Source organism: Buteo buteo, chromosome 11, assembly GCF_964188355.1.
Source record: "Buteo buteo chromosome 11, bButBut1.hap1.1, whole genome shotgun sequence".
Lineage (NCBI taxonomy): Eukaryota > Metazoa > Chordata > Aves > Accipitriformes > Accipitridae > Buteo > Buteo buteo.
Window position 1 is genome coordinate 20,987,124 of NC_134181.1, and position 17,952 is coordinate 21,005,075.

The 17,952-nt window shown below is 38.9% G+C and overlaps 1 protein-coding gene across 1 annotated transcript; it reads left to right on the forward strand.

Moving 5' to 3' along the window:
• The first annotated feature begins 147 nt into the window (after positions 1–147).
• Positions 148–14,911, forward strand: DNAAF1 (dynein axonemal assembly factor 1). Its single transcript, XM_075039385.1, has 14 exons — positions 148–215; positions 632–865; positions 1,207–1,347; positions 1,805–1,940; positions 4,539–4,630; positions 5,467–5,688; positions 6,430–6,596; positions 6,856–6,977; positions 7,535–7,749; positions 8,931–9,191; positions 9,801–9,910; positions 12,515–12,583; positions 13,668–14,022; positions 14,331–14,911. The coding sequence occupies exons 2-14, from the start codon at positions 730–732 to the stop codon at positions 14,435–14,437; spliced, it is 2,133 nt and encodes a 710-aa protein (XP_074895486.1). The 5' UTR covers positions 148–215; positions 632–729; the 3' UTR covers positions 14,438–14,911.
• The last annotated feature ends 3,041 nt before the right edge of the window (positions 14,912–17,952 follow it).

A 17,952-nucleotide genomic window follows, 5' to 3' on the forward strand; every position in this document is an offset into this window, starting at 1 on the left:
CGCCGTGGCGACGGCGGCGGTTGGGCGCTGAGGCGGGGAGCGCGGCTGTCCGCGCCTCGGGGGCCGCCGGCGGCAGCGGGGTCTCGGTCTCTCCGCTCCGCTCCGTCCCGTTCCGTCCCTCGCGGTTACCTCTCCTGCCGCCTGGGAGAGACCGCGGCGAGGCCAGGAGCGGCCGCCGGCCCCGTGCGCCAGGTCCAGCCCGGGTCTCGGGTCAGGTAAAGGTTGCTGGAGGTTTGTTTAACGGGAGATACGAGTCTTCTCTAGAGAGCTCCCGGGCTACGGCAGCGAAAAGTGCAGGGGGGGAACCTGACGGTGTCTGCAGTCCTTGTGAGGAGGCTAAAACTCGCCTCAGGAGCCCACCCGGCTTGCAGCGGGGCAGAAGAGCAGGCTGTGCCTCAAAGGAGCACCATCGCTGTATCCTCAGTGTGCTGGCTTCCAAAGGAAAAAAGTGACTCACTCTATTTTGGGAGGCTTCTTGGCTGTGGTCCTCTGCTCTGAGTGAGATCCACCATGGGCAAGATTTAAGATAAGCTCTCCCTGCCTTTTCATATCTTCACCGTGACTAGGCACAGGTTGCCAGCTCCATGCAGGCTTCATAATTTACTCATATTGGTCTTCTTATCTGTTACAGGTCCTCTTACTAAAACCTTTAAACATTTTGTCTGGAAAAGTTGGATTGTAAATCAAATACTGTCTTGGCTGATGTTTGTCTAAACCACATATCTTAAAATGCAATCACAAATTGGAGACTGGGACAAAGGCCTTGGAAGGGAGGTTGCTCCACAAGAGGCATCACGGGAATCTCTGAACGACACCAGAAATGAAGATGCCCAAACAGAAAATGAAGGCAATTCTGTCAACAAAGGTGAGCCCATCCAGCTGGCTCACTAGGACTACTTTAGGGAAAACTTCAGTGAACATAAAGCTTAGACATCAAGTCTGTCCTTACTGATCTGGATGCAGCAGGAGTTTATCCTTTCTCCCAGTGAAGACACTGAAAATCTTGCCATAACTGACGCTTTCTCAATTGCTATCATCTTGTGCTTTTTTTTTTTGGTTGGTTGGTTTTTTTACTTTTCTTCTTGCTGGAGGGATATGTTTTCCTGTGTTGCAGTCATACAGCTAGCCTGACCTCTAAATGTTTTAATTACAATCATATTTAAATGAGCTCATACAATCATCTTGTTCACACTGTCTCTTTTTAAGTGTACAGACTACAAGTGCAACTAGAAGGTGCAGAGCAAGAATCTGAAGAGAAGAGTATTGAAAACGTAATTAATCAAGAGCAATCTAAAGACAGCTTGAATGAGTATAGCACTGGAGACAGCTTCCGAAGAGTGCAAAAGGGTAAATTTGTAGAAGACCTAGACTAACAAAGAGTGCTTGAGGTGACTCAGATACGCCATTACTGTAGTCTTTCCATGCAAAGTTAGAAGTCTTGTTAAATTATTGTTAATTAAATGTAATATATAGTAGATGTCTAAGACCATAAGAACATTGGTGCCAGGGCTTTCTTGTCACTGTATGTTATAACAATCTTAAGACTAGTGGGTACTACCTGACTTCCAGAACTAAAAAAAAAATATGCAGATTTCAACAGTTTATTTTGCTACTATATATTTTATGCCTTCTAAAAAAGTTAAGTTTCCTTTCATTAGAAATGTAAGCAATAATCTTGGTTAGAACACTGCTTTTCTTGAAATTCATATTCAAATGCTCTTCAATATTTCCCTAAAATAATTGACAACGTGCCAATTTTCCCCACCCGTGCTGTTAAACTGCACTTGTTTTCTTACTTACAAAGATGTTAAAACTCAAGAGAAAGCTGTCAACTGTATGTCCAGAGAAGATCAACAGAATGAACAAAAGTCAGATGATGATCACACATCAGTAACAAGCTCATTCAATCAAAGGGCAGAAGAAAAGAGGGGCTGTGTAAGGTAATACATTGTTTGTGGATGTTTTTTATTTAAATCTTGGCATCAGTAAAGTCAATGGGAGTTTTGCTATTCTACATGTTAATTCAGGAGAACAATTTTGAAAATGAACTTGAGAATAATTGATAAATCAGGAATTAGTGATATTTCCAGCATCTGTACAGCTTTTATTTATGGCCATGGTAGCAAACTACATTCTAACTACATGATGTAGTCTAATGGATCTGGAGAAAACTCTTTTGGGAGTCATTTGTCAGTAAATTTGACGATTTCTCAGCATCAATTCAGACAATGCATTGTATTCATTCATCACAGTGTAAATATTACAGTTGTCAAGATAACTTTTAGCAGAGGAAATCCAGACATACCTCAGATGGTTGACAATAAGACACATCTCCTTTGTAAGCTTTGGCTCCAATTTTGGTCCAGCCTAAATCAGCATACGCTGCCATGGCTGTTCCTTAATAGTTGTGAAATGGGATTATTCTCCTGTTATCTCTGATTAAGCACATTGCAAGCAACTAATAAAATTAAAAACCACATTTGGTATTATTTAATAATATTGTTGAAAGTCTGGTCATGTGGGCTATTTATATAAGGAACGATGAAGATTTACCCTCCGTTCCTGCACTTGCTTACATGTTGGTGAAACTTCCCAAAGGTTACATTGCTACTAACTTTAACATAGCTGTTCTATTAGAGACAGTTACAGTCCTTTAAAGTCAAGGCAAAGATTCTCACGGAGTTATCAGGAGGTAGATTAGACTGTACTTACATAGAAAAACTTCATTATCCTGTGCTAATCAGCCTGGCACACTTCAGAATTAAGTTCTTATGAAGAATGATGACAGAGAGCAATAACTGCACATAAGATAATTAGTGTTTTGAAGGAACACATTTTATGATCCTATAAATTGCCTGAAGATGCTAATCATTTGATTAACTACTACTACAAATAGCACAATGAAAAACAGTGGGATATACTGCATGTAGCTAGCATATGATAATGTACCTGGGCTGACAATACTGAAAAACAGTATATATTTAAAGATTTTGCTCAAAGTTTATAAATCTTTCATTCCTTCAGAGATTTATGTCAGGCACGTTTGGCTTACAGGGCAGTTACAGGCTGACAAATGTATTTTATATTGCCTCAGGAGCTCAGTGGACTAGTTGATTGTATTACGGTTTTGGTTTTCAGCAATATTGAGATTTTTAGTGTAGTAAGTAAATATATCTAAAAGCAAATCTATTATGAAAAATTTAACTTCATTGCCTTTACTCAAGTTTTTTTTTTGTTATTTTGAAAATATCTTCATGCCAAGAAAATCTTACTGTTCCAGACCTTAGGCCTACAAATACTTATGACCACAAATGCAAAGTTCAATTTGTTAATAAGGAATGTAGAAGTAGAAAATAATTTTGGATCATTTAACATTGTACTTTTGCAATATTTCTTTAAGTGGGGGATATCTACTAGAAGTTTTATTCTGAAATTTTGCTTTACAGAATCTAATCTTTCTAAGCAGGAAGATAGAGATATTTTCTGCTTTGGAATGTTTTTGCTAGCTGTTTTTCTGGTGGTTTCCCAAGTTGCTTGTCTCTAATGTTACTAAATTTTCTGTCACCCTGGAGAGCTTGCCTCCAAAACCAGTGTCCTGTCATTCTTTGCAAAGTCCCTGCTAGGGGACTACTAACTCTGTGAAACTGTTGATCCAGTGCTGTCTAGCACAGGGTCCCAGATAACGGCGTAACTCATCTCATCAGCTGCTCTTCACCGTGATCCACTCCTGTTTTAACAGTTTTCAGGCCACCTGTGTACTCTGCCACTTCGGGGGTTTGCTGTCTTGCTGACTGCCATGTGCAACTTTGGCCTTGTTTGGCTGCTGTTGGCTGCTTTGCCCCCTGCAGCCTCTGCTGTTTCACACTGTAGCTTTCTGCCTGATCCCGCTTGTCAGTCCTCTGCCCCTGCACTGTTCAGCTGTAGCCCACAGCTTCCTTGAGTGGCCTTTTCTTGCTTCTCACTTGCATGAATCCCAAAAGGAGTGGAGCTGAACACTAAGCAATTACAATTGAACAGATATTCTTCATTTTCTTACTGTGGCATTCCTAGCCAATCACAGTTGTATATTAAAACTGTCTTGAGTGCTATTTCAGAGTCAGCATTTCATTAAAATGTTAGGTTGATAACTACTGAGTTAGTAAACTAGTCTGAGAAGAATGTTGTGTATTGGCTATGCCACCAAAGGTCCTGCACCAAAGCAGCAAGGAAAGAATTTGAGAGGAAGGAACCAGAATCTAACATAGAATCATGCTGCTCTTTCCCAAGAAGATGGACTCCCTTCCCACTTTCCTACGTACTCTCTGTTTTTTAGCAGAAGAGCCTGGTAACTCACTTCAAACAGGCAGAAATGGAAAGCTACTCTAAAAAAAACTGCTGCGTTTTTATTTGGAGGATAGTCTTGAAAGCTGTAGCCATTTCGCTTGCATTAAGGAACTATTAATTGTGTTGCATTGAAATATGTTAAAACCCCAAAGATTTCAGAATGTGCACTGAAATACAATTTTTTGTTTTGCTTCTGCTTCCCATTATTATTTTAGAATGACAAAAAAGATTCTGCGAGACATCTGTAAACAGCAGAAATTATACTTGACCCCATACTTAAATGATACTCTTTACTTGCATTATAAAGGTAAGATGTGGACACGACTGTTTAGTTTTATCATTCTAAGTAGCATTTTAGCAGAGAATCTAGTTTATGGGTCACTGAAGTAAAATATCTAATAATTCTTAGAAATATAATTTAATTTTGTACAATAATGAAATTATGAAACAAAATGAGTCAATATGAAGGTAGAAAAGTGAACTGATTATGTACCTAATTCACTTTGTGGAGTCATTCAAAGGATCAGTAGGAATCAAGGGACACTTTTTTTTCTCAAAACAGTAGCCTCTGAGAAATGTCTTGAAATACTGGTCTGGGTTGCATTCAGAGGAAAATATATGTATTTCTTCTTAAATATTTTTTTTTTCCAGTTTGGGGGACTTTTTTACTGCCAAATAAAAATGGTCAGGAAGAAAACGAACGGTAAACACTTGATGCATGTTCTCAAATACTAGTGAAAGAAAAAGAAGTTGCTAGAATGAACACGGATCATCCTTTTGTGATATTTGAGCAGGTTTTTGCACGATACATTTAGCTGGTTCAGGTTAGCGTAAGAATTGTTTTAAATAAATAGGACATGCTAAACCTACCATCTACATTTGGTCTTGTTTTTGCTGTTTTCTCAATATGTATTATTTGAGAACCTGAAGGGCCACATGAGATACAGACCAGAATAGGTACCTATATGTTTTTGCCCTTTATGGGTCAGATACTGTATCATTGATTCAGTGGAAATATTGGCAGCAACTTGAGTACAAGTGTTCTCACAGACTGTTTCAGCAGTGCTGGTTTAATGAAATTTACTCTTCCAAAGACTTGTTTTCAGCCAACGCTATTTCATTTTAAAACATCTTTTTCTGCAGGATTTGATCACCTGGAGAATCTTGAAGAGTATACTGGATTGAAGTGTTTATGGCTGGAATGCAATGGCTTAACAAAAATCGAGAATTTGGAGGCTCTGACAGAGTTGCGTTGCCTCTACCTGCAACTCAATTTAATTAACAAAATTGAAAACCTTGAACCCTTACAAAAGCTGGATTCCCTCAATATGAGTAACAACTACATTAAGACCATTGAGAATCTCTGTAAGAACTGTTGGTGCAACATGTTTTAACCTATAACGAGCCCATATTCCTAAGCTTTGACTAAGCTAAGCTATTATTAGTGGCAGTAATTTCAAGGGTTTTTTTAATTCATGTTAAAATTGCCTTGTCCACAAGGCTTCTACTGAAGAGTCAGACCTATGTATTTTGCAATTTAAATGAATGAGAAAATAGAAAAGATATAGTAATTACTTTCATGTGGATACCTAGGACAATGAAGTAGTTTTTTCCTCACTTAAGACCATTTCTGTACTTATCTGCGTTGCAGACAGGCTGACAATCCAGATTTCACCATTTACTTGACAGTTAAGATGTGCTTTGGCAGTTGCAGACATGATTACCAAATCTTTTATGTCTGTTAAAGGATTTATTCCATCTTCAGCAGAAAATAAAAAAAATCCTCTACATTATCATTTGTGTACATTGGGACTAATTTGAAACACAAGATCTTGCTTTTGTGTAACTGACTAGATTGAAACGTGAATTAAAAACAACCACCATCTTAAACCCGAACAACGGTGTTTCCCGGGGTGAAGAAAGCAGCTTTGGAGGCCTAGCCAAAAAGTGCATATAGCAGAATAACAATTTTAGGAAAAAAAAAAAGTCTCCACAATTCAATATAAACAATTATTTTGACAATACAGTTTTCTACTTTCTCCAGAAAATCCTCTGTGAAGCAATGACTCTTACCTTTCCTTTCATTGTACTGTTCTTGTCTGACAGCATGTCTGAAAGTCCTGCAGACTCTGCAGATTGCTCACAATAAGTTACAAACAGTGGAAGACATACAGCACTTGCAAGAATGCCCAAGTATTTCTGTTCTCGATCTTTCCCACAACAATCTAAGTGACCCAAGTATCATAAATATTCTGGAGACCATGCCTAATTTGGTAAGCCAAATATAGCTGAGGGTTTGTATCATCTGTATGGGTGAATTCCATTAAATGGTTTTGTCGAGTAGTCCGGTGCACAATAGGTCATGATCTAAAAGAAATGTTATTAAACATTATTTGGTTTTTTGTAGATTACCTGTGACACCCAGGATGTTTTATTCACTTCTTGTTTTCGAAATGATGGAGAAAGTGCATATATCCAGATAGGAATTTTTTTGGTACTCAACTTTAAAAATTGTTTCCCTTGTTTCTCTAGCATGTGCTGAATTTGATGGGAAATCAAGTGATAAAGAAAATTGCTAATTATAGAAAAACACTTACTGTTCGACTAAAACTACTAACATATCTGGATGACAGGCCAGTTTTCCCAAAGGATAGGTAAGAAACAGGGCCATCTTCTTTACACAGCAATAAAGCTCAAATGCTAATGATCACTCATCCATTTTTTGTCAATATTGTCATGGAAGGCAAGGAAGACTGACTGGTATAATTTATTGAGGGTGGGTGACTGAGTACAAGAGTATTATACTATGGAGTTCTACATTTAACATATGTAGAAAAAAAAACCATCTATTTTTTCACAAGAGAATTAATTCTTGAACAGAATTGTTTTATGCCAACTCTGTAGACCAGAGGCAAATCCCAATTACAACAGAAACTGAACAGGTATCTGGAAAAGCAGAGCCAAGATCAGCACTCCTAGCAGACCTTTGGTGGGATAATCACCAGCATTTGGATACTTTTGTTTCTTTTGTTGCAGTTGCACATACAAGATAAGATATAGATACATCCCAGTGGCATAAGGGACTGTCACTGCTATATGCTTTTTTCTCTTGCAGCTATTTTTTGCTGTTGCAAGCTATTTTAAATTTCTGTCTCATTATAAAGATGGGCTTTTATGGCTATATTATAGTGAGCTTTTGTGTTTTCATTAGAGCCTGTGCAGAAGCCTGGGCCATTGGAGGGCTTGAAGCTGAGAAAGCAGAAAGGGAAAAATGGGAAACCAGAGAGAGAAAAAAAATCCAAGATAGCATTGATGCTTTAGCAGCAATCAGACAAAAAGCAGAGGAAAAGCGAAGACAAAAGTATATGGAAGAAAGAGATGCAAGTGCAAAATGTGGAAATGGAGATGCAACAGCCATCCTAAAAGGTTTGTGGTTACTACTTTGGAAGATGTCTGTGTCTACTTCAATTTGAATGTTTAAAATAAATGAATGGTTCCTAAATGTTCAGAAGTAGGCCAATGCAATTTTTAGAATATGGTTATGAATCTTCTTTTCCCATACTAAATACCTTATTAACCTTGGTGCATCATAGATTAACCACAACAATTTTAAGCAATCATCACCTTTCTCACTGCTGATGAAGCAAAAAACCAACAAACCGCTTTCTGTCCCAGTGTTTCAAGCCCTTGTGCTCTTCACCAGAGCAACCAGGTGCTAGTCAGGGCAATAATGGTTCCAGCAGGCATTCGTGGGTGGAGGCTGGCAGTTGCACCCCAAGAGTGATATTTCCCCAAGATGCAGAACAGGGCTGGCTTCAATAGGCATGTGGGCTCCAGTAAGGCCCAGTGATAACCGCCTCACCAGTCCCCATCCAGGCACCTCTCCGCTGCTGCATTCACTAACAGTAAGAGCTTTAGCCTAGAGCCTACAGCAGTGGTAATACAGGCAGTAAGAGGAAGGTCTTTAATAATTTGCTTCACTTGCTGCTCTTTTTTATGCCACACATTCTCCTGTCACATTATTCAAGGAGGCATACGTTAACGACCAGTAATAGGTCCCAACCTAACCTTTCTAGAGGAGTATGCATGTTTCAGGATAAAGAGGACTGAAGCCAAATAAGAAGACAGTACTACAGTGCAGAGGAGTGTTTATCTATCCAATAGGCTTTTGGGTTTCACAGGCTCTGAAATCGAATGTGGTTGACTAACAAAACTTTTTCTGCAAGCAGGTAGACTGCATAAAGCAGAAGATAACTTCAGCATTTGTCACTGATCCATCAAAATGCTCAAGCATATATTTAATATGTAGCCACTTGTGAGTCTTTTCAAAGTTAACCATAGATACCAGGCAATTATTTACTGTAGTGTTTTCCCTAGAGTTTTTTTCCTGGGGAACTGTATTTACTGGGCGGCTGAGATGGGAAAACCCACAACATTGCTGCAATCTTGGGAGGACTACTGATCCACAAATAGCTGCTCAAACAAAGTCGGAACTTTTGAAGCATATTTTAGGCAAAACTATTAAAAGCATGTAATAAAGTTTGGATATTTAGAATGAGTAATGGTAGATTAACTCAGCAGTTTTAATGAGCTTGTTTCTTCTGTAGGAGCACCTGCAAATTCAGACGACAGTGATGGAAATTCTAATACATCAGAGACTTCAAATATATCAGAAGAGGAAGAAACTCAAGAGAAGACTGAGAAATTTAGAAATGAAAGCTTTGATGCTCATGATGAAGTGGTAACACTTCTACCAAATAGGGGAGATAACACAGATTTCACGTCTGGAAATATTCCTGCTAGAATTCAAGAGGATGCACAAGAATCAAACTCTTACAAACACTCAAACTTCAACAATAAGACAGACGGTAATGTACACAGTGAAGAATGAAACCAAACTGAGGATGCAGAGACAATGAGCCACTCTGTCTTAGTGTAGCACTGCCTCTGCCCTGATTCAAACCAAGTGATTCATAGATAAGAACATCCCATTAGATTTCCACAGGGACCAGTTAAAAGTCAAGTAATACTGGATAAAATATTCTTTAAATACAACAAACAAACAAAAAAATTCTGAGGGCTCAACCTGCAACTTCTGCTACATAAAGGTGGAATTCCACTTCTCATACATGCCAGGTTTAGCGACACAGGAGAGCTTACAGCCTTCCCTTGCTCCCACATAAACTGTGTGGTCTGTCTGCCAACAGAAGCTGGACATCACTCTAGAGGTGGTTTTGTACCTTCACACATGGAAGAATGCATTTGTAGAATACATTATTGCAAAATGCAAATATTAATTTATACAATACAAGGGAAGCCAAGAATGTATGATGGAAAGACAAAGTGCTGGATTCAGCTGTGAATTCTGCAGTGGTAGTCAGGTCCCCAGCCGTTTGGTTTTGCAGTCCTTGCTGTTGCAACATAGAAAGTATTTTATTCAATTAGTTCTCTGCAACTGACTGTTGTTTTTTCTTTAGATCTACCAAGAGAGAAGGCAGCTACTGAAAAAGCCGTGCTTGCTGAACTCAATGATTATGCTGAAATTGAACAGATCAAACTGGAGACACCGGAGAAACTTTATCTTGACGTACGTATTGGATTCAGATTTTGACAAGTTCAGATTTGGGTATTGTCTGCTCCCAAGTTAATTCTTGTAACATCCTGGCTAATAAAACTATATGGCCAGGTTTCTAAGAAAGGCCTACTATTAGGAAAAGTAAAAGGAAAGAAAGAACCGCCCCCCCCCCCCAAAAGTAAAGTTGTAGGGGTATTCATTCTCTCCAGTGTAGCATGTGTAAAGAATTTACCACCGCTTCCAAAGTTTATTATGTCTTTGGCCATAAATCACTTGAAGTTGACCTTCTATCTCTGTGATTTCTCTGGAGAAGTTAATGAAGGCTTTCATTTAAAAAACAGAAATCACAACAACAAGAACCTAGTGGATACATGTGTCCGCTTAGGCAAAACTAATGAAATATGCAGTTGAAAAGGTGAACTATTGCAGAAAAAGCATAAGGAAGAAATAGCCACCCACTCATTGTAAATGTTAGCTAGCAGTATTAGATATTCTAAATTAATTCTCAAAATATAACTTTTAGGTATACTTCAAAAAAAAAGCAGAATGTGCATTATTCAGGTATATAATAAGTGATTGACATTTGTAATATGGTCTTCTATTATCTAAGACTTCTATCTGATGATGCAAACATTTAAACATGTTTAACCACATTTAACCATAAGGAAGACATGGATACCACTGAAAAATATAATCTCACTTCAAAGGAAAACTATTCAATATGTCCTAATTGTGACACTGCTGCTACACTGACAGTGTCAGATTATGACTTAACTAGCAATAACAAACTTCTGAGCTTATGATTTCCCAGAGCACTTAATATACTCTTTGATCCCTTATACTGCCACTGTTAACTAAATTCTTACTGGAGTGTTTTAGAAAAGTCTCTTATATATTTTCCATGCTCTTAATTTCCAAGGAAAAAATTTCGTCCTGTTACTGAAGGGCTCAACTCACTGCTTCAGTAGAGGGCTTACTGCTGCATCTTCCTGTTTGGCTGGTTTTAGTAACAGTTTTAACAAGGATAGTAGAGAGAACTGACAGCAATTCCAAGTATATACAATATTACTTTTTTATAAGCAGATCTTGCAGGGTCTGAAATAAAAGACTTAATAAATAGCAATACTGTAGGTACCCACAACATGAAGACCTCATAGATTCAGTGTTTGTTTTTTTCTTGGTGCTATATGGCACCGTAGCAAGCTCCTTTGCACAAACTTTAAGTAGTATACAAGGAACTCTTCAGCATACGTGCATGGCATTTCTTTTGACACATAAAAAGTGTGACTATTCTAATTCTACAGAATCAAAACCAAACCTAAATCACACGCTACTACACATTTCAGTGTTCTATGCTTCTTCATGCTCCAAGTGATGTTTAGTAATGGAAAGAGCTTCTCACTACAGTCACCAATACTTACGCTATTGCAGATTTTCCAAAGAGACTTAGCACTGACATAGCAGGGAATGGCTGTGACGATGCCAGTGGTGAGAAGCTCTGAAGCAGCAGCGTCATCTTTGTTCATATCCTGGAGTCAGTAGATGGTCTCTGGTGATATAAGGGAGAAGAGTAGACAAGGATTTATAATGCGGTGGTTATGACATCCCTCTGTCAAGCAGAAACAAGCTCATGTTGCTGCACTTGCCTTGGTGGTGTTTGAACTACATTCTGTGTATCTAAACCAGGATAACTTTTAGTAAGTGATTTTGGTTTGATCTGCAAATGCACCCCGCTGATTGGAACAAGACTAATAGCTATTTCACTTCCCTATTGACATCGAATTTCACCCATTAACATCAGTCTCAGATCTTAATTTGTACATTTTTAATGCTATTGTTGTAAAACTGTGCGACTTCAGGACATGCTGCACTAGCTACAACCATATCAGAAACCAGAAATTGTTGATTTTAAGTCTGTAATAATCTTCACCACACATGACAGTACAGATTAGATGTTCCTGATGCTACCATGCCAAGCAGCTTGCTACAAAATCATTAAGCTCTAAGAACATCTAAAACCAAAAGGAGATGCTTTTACCAGTGTTGACCTACACTAAAAAAATGGCAAAACGGTATTACTTTCTACCTGTGATTTTGTGTTCCCACACTCTATTTTTACTTTCATGTCAGCAAGTGATATTTGTCTTAGATAGTATTTTCTAATGGAAAGCTGAAATAATTGGAGGAAAAACAGTTCTCAGCAAGTCCTTAATTATGAGGCATTCACAGTAAAACATTGTTTTATTAGATGTATTTAGGCTAACAGAGTTTACTGATAAACAGTTTCAGGTAGACTGCAGATCTTGATGTGGCTCTTACCCATACAGATGGGTTGCAGTTGAGATTAAGCATAGTAGAAGATAGCGTTCAGTCTGACATTAAGGTTATTGCCTTCCCATCTGCTGTTTCTGGAGACACATGAATTTTCCTTTTCCCACATGTGCTTGACAGAGAAAACTGTCATCTCAGAGAGGCTGACAGTGTGGTACTGCTGGCTGTGGCCTCTTAGCCTGAAAAGCGTTGCTTTGAAGAAGATTCCCTGTGAGATAGAGATGTCGTATTTTATAGGTTACAGTAGCTTTTCCCACTGATTAATGATCTGGTGATTGTCTTCAGGAACTGCCTGATTTAGAAGATATAGATGTAAATGAATTTACCCCAGAAGAGGAAATCTTTGTTCAAAAGGTAAGATTCGTATTAATTCCAGTGATAAAGCTTCCCTAAACACATTTACAAATATTTTGCAAAATGAGGATAATCTAAATTGTGAATTGCTGTTTTGGGAGATGCAATCAGGTATGCATTTACAAACTAAAATAGATGTTTCAGCAGATCTTTATCCACTTGTAAATTTTTTTATTATTATTTTTTATATTATTGCATTGCAAAAATAGGAGAATGAAAACCTAAGATTGAGTAATGCAACAGCTAAACAAGATTAATTTCTTAGTAGCATGTAGTGTTTTAGTGAAGATTACTCTTAAAATATACTTTACCAGTACTAATATGCTGTAAAGGACTGCAGGGCTAGAACAAATTGCCTGCTGCTGAATAAAATCAGACTTTTCAACTGAAAACACAGAGAGATTGAAACTCCTGCAGGCTAGTCAGATACAAGGCAGTTCACACCCCCATTAGCATTGTGCTCTGCTCAAACTAATCTGCTAGGCAAAAGCCTATAAACAGAAACAGAGGAGAAAAAAAGAAAAAGAAAACAACAAAGCTTAAAAGCATAGCTTTGATTCTCGTGATACAGTAGGTGTTTTTACAAGTCCCTCCAAGATAATGCAGACTTTTCCTACAGTCAGTGTAAGGCATGGAATTTATTTGCTCTTTTGGTCACAGACTCATAAGTGTTGCAAAACGTTGTGGCCAACAAAGCTTCCAATTAAAAGAAGATAAGGGAAGGGAACAAGGAGTACGTGTTAGTAGCTCTCATGCTCCGAAGGGTGTTCAGTTAGGCAGGTCCCTCTGTTTGGAGCTAAAGTAATAGAACTGAGCCCACACATTGCTGAATTGCTGAAATAGGTCTTCTTTTTATGAACTGTTAATAGTTTATTGTCAGTTCGTCGCTAATGTGTGAGAAATAGTTAACCCAAGATTCATCCATCAGGAAGCAGAGCTATGGGTGAAGCACATCTTCCATACATTTTGGGAGAACAGAACATCAAAGTTGACAACTGTTATGTGGATCCACGACATATTTACCCATCTTTTAGCTTTTACATCTAGAATAATATATTTTCAACTGCATTTTCTACCTTTACAGCAGGAATATCACCCAAAGATTGAAATAATTTCTGAAATGACAAATGACAGTGATTCTGCGTTAGAAGAAAACAATAAAGGCACATTTGAGAATTCAGTAGGGGAAGAAGTTCCAACAGCAATTTTTTCAAATGTGTATAAGATACATAAAGAGCATGAAAAGGAGCACTTAAGGCCCATTGTTGAAAGCTTCTTTAGAGAGCCTGCTAATTCAGAAAGATATCTGGAGACCAAAGATAAAAAAGCAACCCTCTCGAAACCCTTGATACAAGAAGTTATCACTGAGCCCAAGGATAATCTACTGTGGTCACCAATCTGCAATCGACCAGATGACCCAAGCCCCTGGGAAGAGGATGGTAAGATTACAGTGACATAATTAATCACAGAGAAAAAGGGGGGTGGCACACACTAAAAAGTAAGGATTTGTTCAGCTCTTGTTGAAAAAATTTTCAATCCACTGTTAGTTAACAATCACTTCTTCCTTTTATTTATGTGGCAATCCTAATAAATTAGGAATTAAAATGTTATTTTCTCTTTTTCTAAACAGATATTCTTGCCAAGTTTTATTTAAATGGTTTTAAAAAATGGGGCTCTACTTTTCTTTTTCCAGTATTACAGACCACCACTAAGTTTCATTTGTTTTTTGCCTTCATACTTTTAACAGGGAATGGCAGAGATGGAGAAGTACAGTGCCTGGTTGAGGGTGAAGGATGTCCTCACAAAGCACAAGATGACGAGGACAGTGAGAGTAGATTAGATTCATCACTTTGAAAAACCCAGACCAAATCTGGAGCACAGTGCCTGGCTGACTGCATGTGGTTATTCTCAAAATGCAGAGCTCAGCAATGGGACCGTTCGTTACAACTGACATAACACTGTGGTATAAAAACCACCGCCTTCAACAGGAAGACTTAGCCTTTCAGTCAGTCAGAGGCTGCTGCAGCCTCCAGCATCTGACCTTCGGGTCAGAACTGTTGGTTGTGTCAGTGTGAGAGAAGCCCATAATCCTCTCTAACCCGCAGGCAGCGACTGCCGTGTGCTTCCACTGCCAAAGCTGCTGGAGATGCCTCGGCTCCAAGCTCTTCAGGGCAGCTAGCAGCGTTCACTGCTCTGAAAGCAAGGGCACTGCTGTTTTAAGGTTAAATTCCACTCTTGTGTCATTTTTTCCCTTGCAACCTTCTAGAAGTTACTTAGTTAAATGTTTATGTCTTAGGGTTTCAATTACATTCATAGTTTCAATGCATATTGTTAACAGGTTTCTGTCATTTGAACTAAATAAAGATTCTACTTGTAACCACCACAGATATTTTAACTTGTATCATCTCCTTACCAGTATATGTCATACCAGATGGGCTTCAATGACAAACGGAGATTGCTTCTTAACACCATATTTTACGAATCTAATATTCATAGACATTATGATTGTTTATGCAAAAACAGATGCAGAAATAGCGTCCATACATGGAAAATCTGGTTTTACCTTTTAGGGCAATCTGTGATGAAGCATATACTTGTATCTGCCGTTTTCATTGTTTTTCATTCTGAGCTGTGTCTCAGGATCTGGATTTCAAATACAACAGAAAAATAACCACCCAGTCAGTAGTGGCAGAAAGACAGCTTTGGTGTAAAAAGCTGATCAAAGGAACTCTTCTTTCATTAGCTTCTCTCTTACACCACAGTGGTAGTCTTGTGCCAAAGTGAAATGAAGATAACAGCAGTGATGCCTCAGCCAGGTTCTCCTTCCCTTCCCTTTTTTTTTCCCCACTTCTGCCCCTTCTGAGCTAGAGCATAAAATTCGAGGAGGTGGAGATTGCTTGAGAGCAGTGCTTCCTCTGTGACACCGCAAAAAAAAAAAAAAAAAAAAAAAAAAAGAGTTGGGGGAAATGGACAACTCTTGGCCAATTCTGCTGAGGCATTAATGACTCTCGTTTTCCTAACACAGAAGCAGCTTGCTAGTCAGTTAAAAAACATAATTGTACACTGTTTAAGCACAATGTAAAAGAGTTGGCCTCACCTTCAAGGGCTGATGTTGGTTTTTTATGATGTAACGAACAATTGCAACATCAGGAGTAAGCCAGGCTTTAAGTGACCTCACTTCATTAAGCCATACCCAAGTTTAGGTGGATGTCTTTTTTCATATTTCTATAAATCTCTAATAATTTGTAATGAATAGAATTGAACAGGTCTTGTAGATGTGCACATTTAAAGGAAAAAATATATTACTATGGGCTCGCTGAAAAGACATATTTCCCATTAGCTGGGCCTAGGTGCCATCTGGTGGTAAGAGAACTGGTCCTAACCAGAAGAGAAAATAATCACAAAAGCCCTCAGGGAAGACAATACAATTGCTTTAAACTTAAGCCATTTTCTACCTCCCGTGAGTTAAAAACATGCTGGTGAAATTCTTGGCCTCCAGCACACGGCAGGAGGATGAGCAAGGGCCTGTGGAGAACAGGCTTGCCTGAAAGCATCTTCACATGAATCTTCTCTTTAGAAAGCTGTAAATGCTGCCAACATCTGTGAGCTCGGTCCTAAAAAATATCTGCTTCCCTTTTCCAACAGAAAGCTGAACAAGGACTACTTTGAGGGCTTTGGGTTGTGCATTTTTTGTGCTGTGTTTTAGTGCCTGTCCTGGTACCCCCTTACTACACTGGGAACAAACAAGCAGGAAGGACCACATTATCACATCACACTTAAAAAAGAAAAAAATGTTTATAAACAAAACTTTAAAAAGTAATTCCAAGAGTGAAGTTTGACCTCTGTTATCACTCAAAGCAAGAAAAAAAGGATAAAAAAGGCAAGTAATTTCAAGAACTATAGATTCTTTTACTCTGATCCTGCTTTTACCAGATATACCCACCCTGACCGGCAGGTCAGTTTGAAGAATTCAGCTGCTTTCTGAGCTGTGTTTACTTTGCCACATTTGACATGCTAGATCCCTCCAGCTCCTGTTTTTTCACACAGATGATCACAACCCATCAGCGGGCCCTACATTTTCTCACAGGTGAATCTCCTGAATTCCTGGAAGCTATTTTTCACTTACTGGTGAGGACTTGGGAAGGAGGAAAGGAGTAAGGGGTAGGCGAAAGTAGTGAGAGAAATGCCAGAGCAGGACTAAATGAGAAAAAGGAAACATATTTAATTAGTGTTTTCTGTAAAACTTTACAAATGTACAGCATAGTGCAAAAACGCAGTCTCAGCACATCACCTTCAAGTAAAATGAACAATGTAAAAAGCCAAGGAACACAAGCTTGCTTCTTCACGGGAGTGGCTCTCAAACACTCTTCCTGGAGGTTCCTCTCGCACCATCAAGCTCCAATCTCATGTTTATAGCAGAGCAAAAAGCCTAAAGAAAAACCCAAGAACCATCCCGGGTGGCTGCTCACAGCTAGTGCAGTCTGCCACTTGGCGCTATAAAAAACGCTGCAGCCTGAGATGGTGTCAGGCACCCTTGTTGTCTGAGCTGCACCTTTGTCTACCCAGAAGTAGCTCTCCTAAGATGGTTCATTTCTCAACCCCAACTAGACAATCCAGTAAGATGCTGAAGCGAATGTCTAACCTCAAGCATGTGATAGGCTTCATAAAAATACGGGAAAACTGCTCAGGAGCTTGAAGTTAAGCACGTGCTTAAATACCTTATTGGATCAATACATTCAGTGTTAACATTAAGGCAATCTAGCGTGTGAAGGTTCGGAAAAGGATGTTAATCTTGAACGGGGATAACATATGCTGTCGGGTGATATGAGACACCACCAGACAGTTTTCAATGACCTATGAGAAAAGAAGTAAACAGAATGCAACATAATGACTTTCCATTGCCAGAAATGACAAAATACAGTGGCAAATGAGCTGATCTAGGGGAACTTCCTAAGCACAAATCTGTCAAAAAGGAAAACCTTGTCCATGATACACTCAAGCACACCATCTAAATACCAGGCCAATGGGGGCTGCCTGAATTTTCCCTTAGTCCTGAACACGAAAACAGTGGCTGGAATTAATTCAGAAGCTCTCACAACTTCACTCCTGCGAAGACTGCACCAGGAAGGTGGTGACAGAACTCTTGGCCCACAGTAGTTAGCTGGGGAAAAATGGGCTCACAAGTGAATGTTTCTGAACCAACACATCTGTTCACGTACTGATAAATGGATGGAGGAAAGGGCTGTGACAGGAAGGTCCATTTAAAAAATGCTTATCTTATTAAGGAGAATTTGAGCCTGCATTCATCTAATTGATTGACTACATTTTGGGGTGGAGGCTGCTTGACCATTCACGATGCTCGAAATATG

Bases quoted from the DNA above. Each gene is read 5' to 3' on its own strand.
- DNAAF1 (XM_075039385.1), top strand. From the start codon at position 730: ATGCAATCACAAATTGGAGACTGGGACAAAGGCCTTGGAAGGGAGGTT. The intron at 9,192-9,800 runs GTAATGTACACA...TTTTTTCTTTAG, and splicing joins CTTCAACAATAAGACAGACG to ATCTACCAAGAGAGAAGGCA. The intron at 14,023-14,330 runs GTAAGATTACAG...TACTTTTAACAG, and splicing joins AAGCCCCTGGGAAGAGGATG to GGAATGGCAGAGATGGAGAA.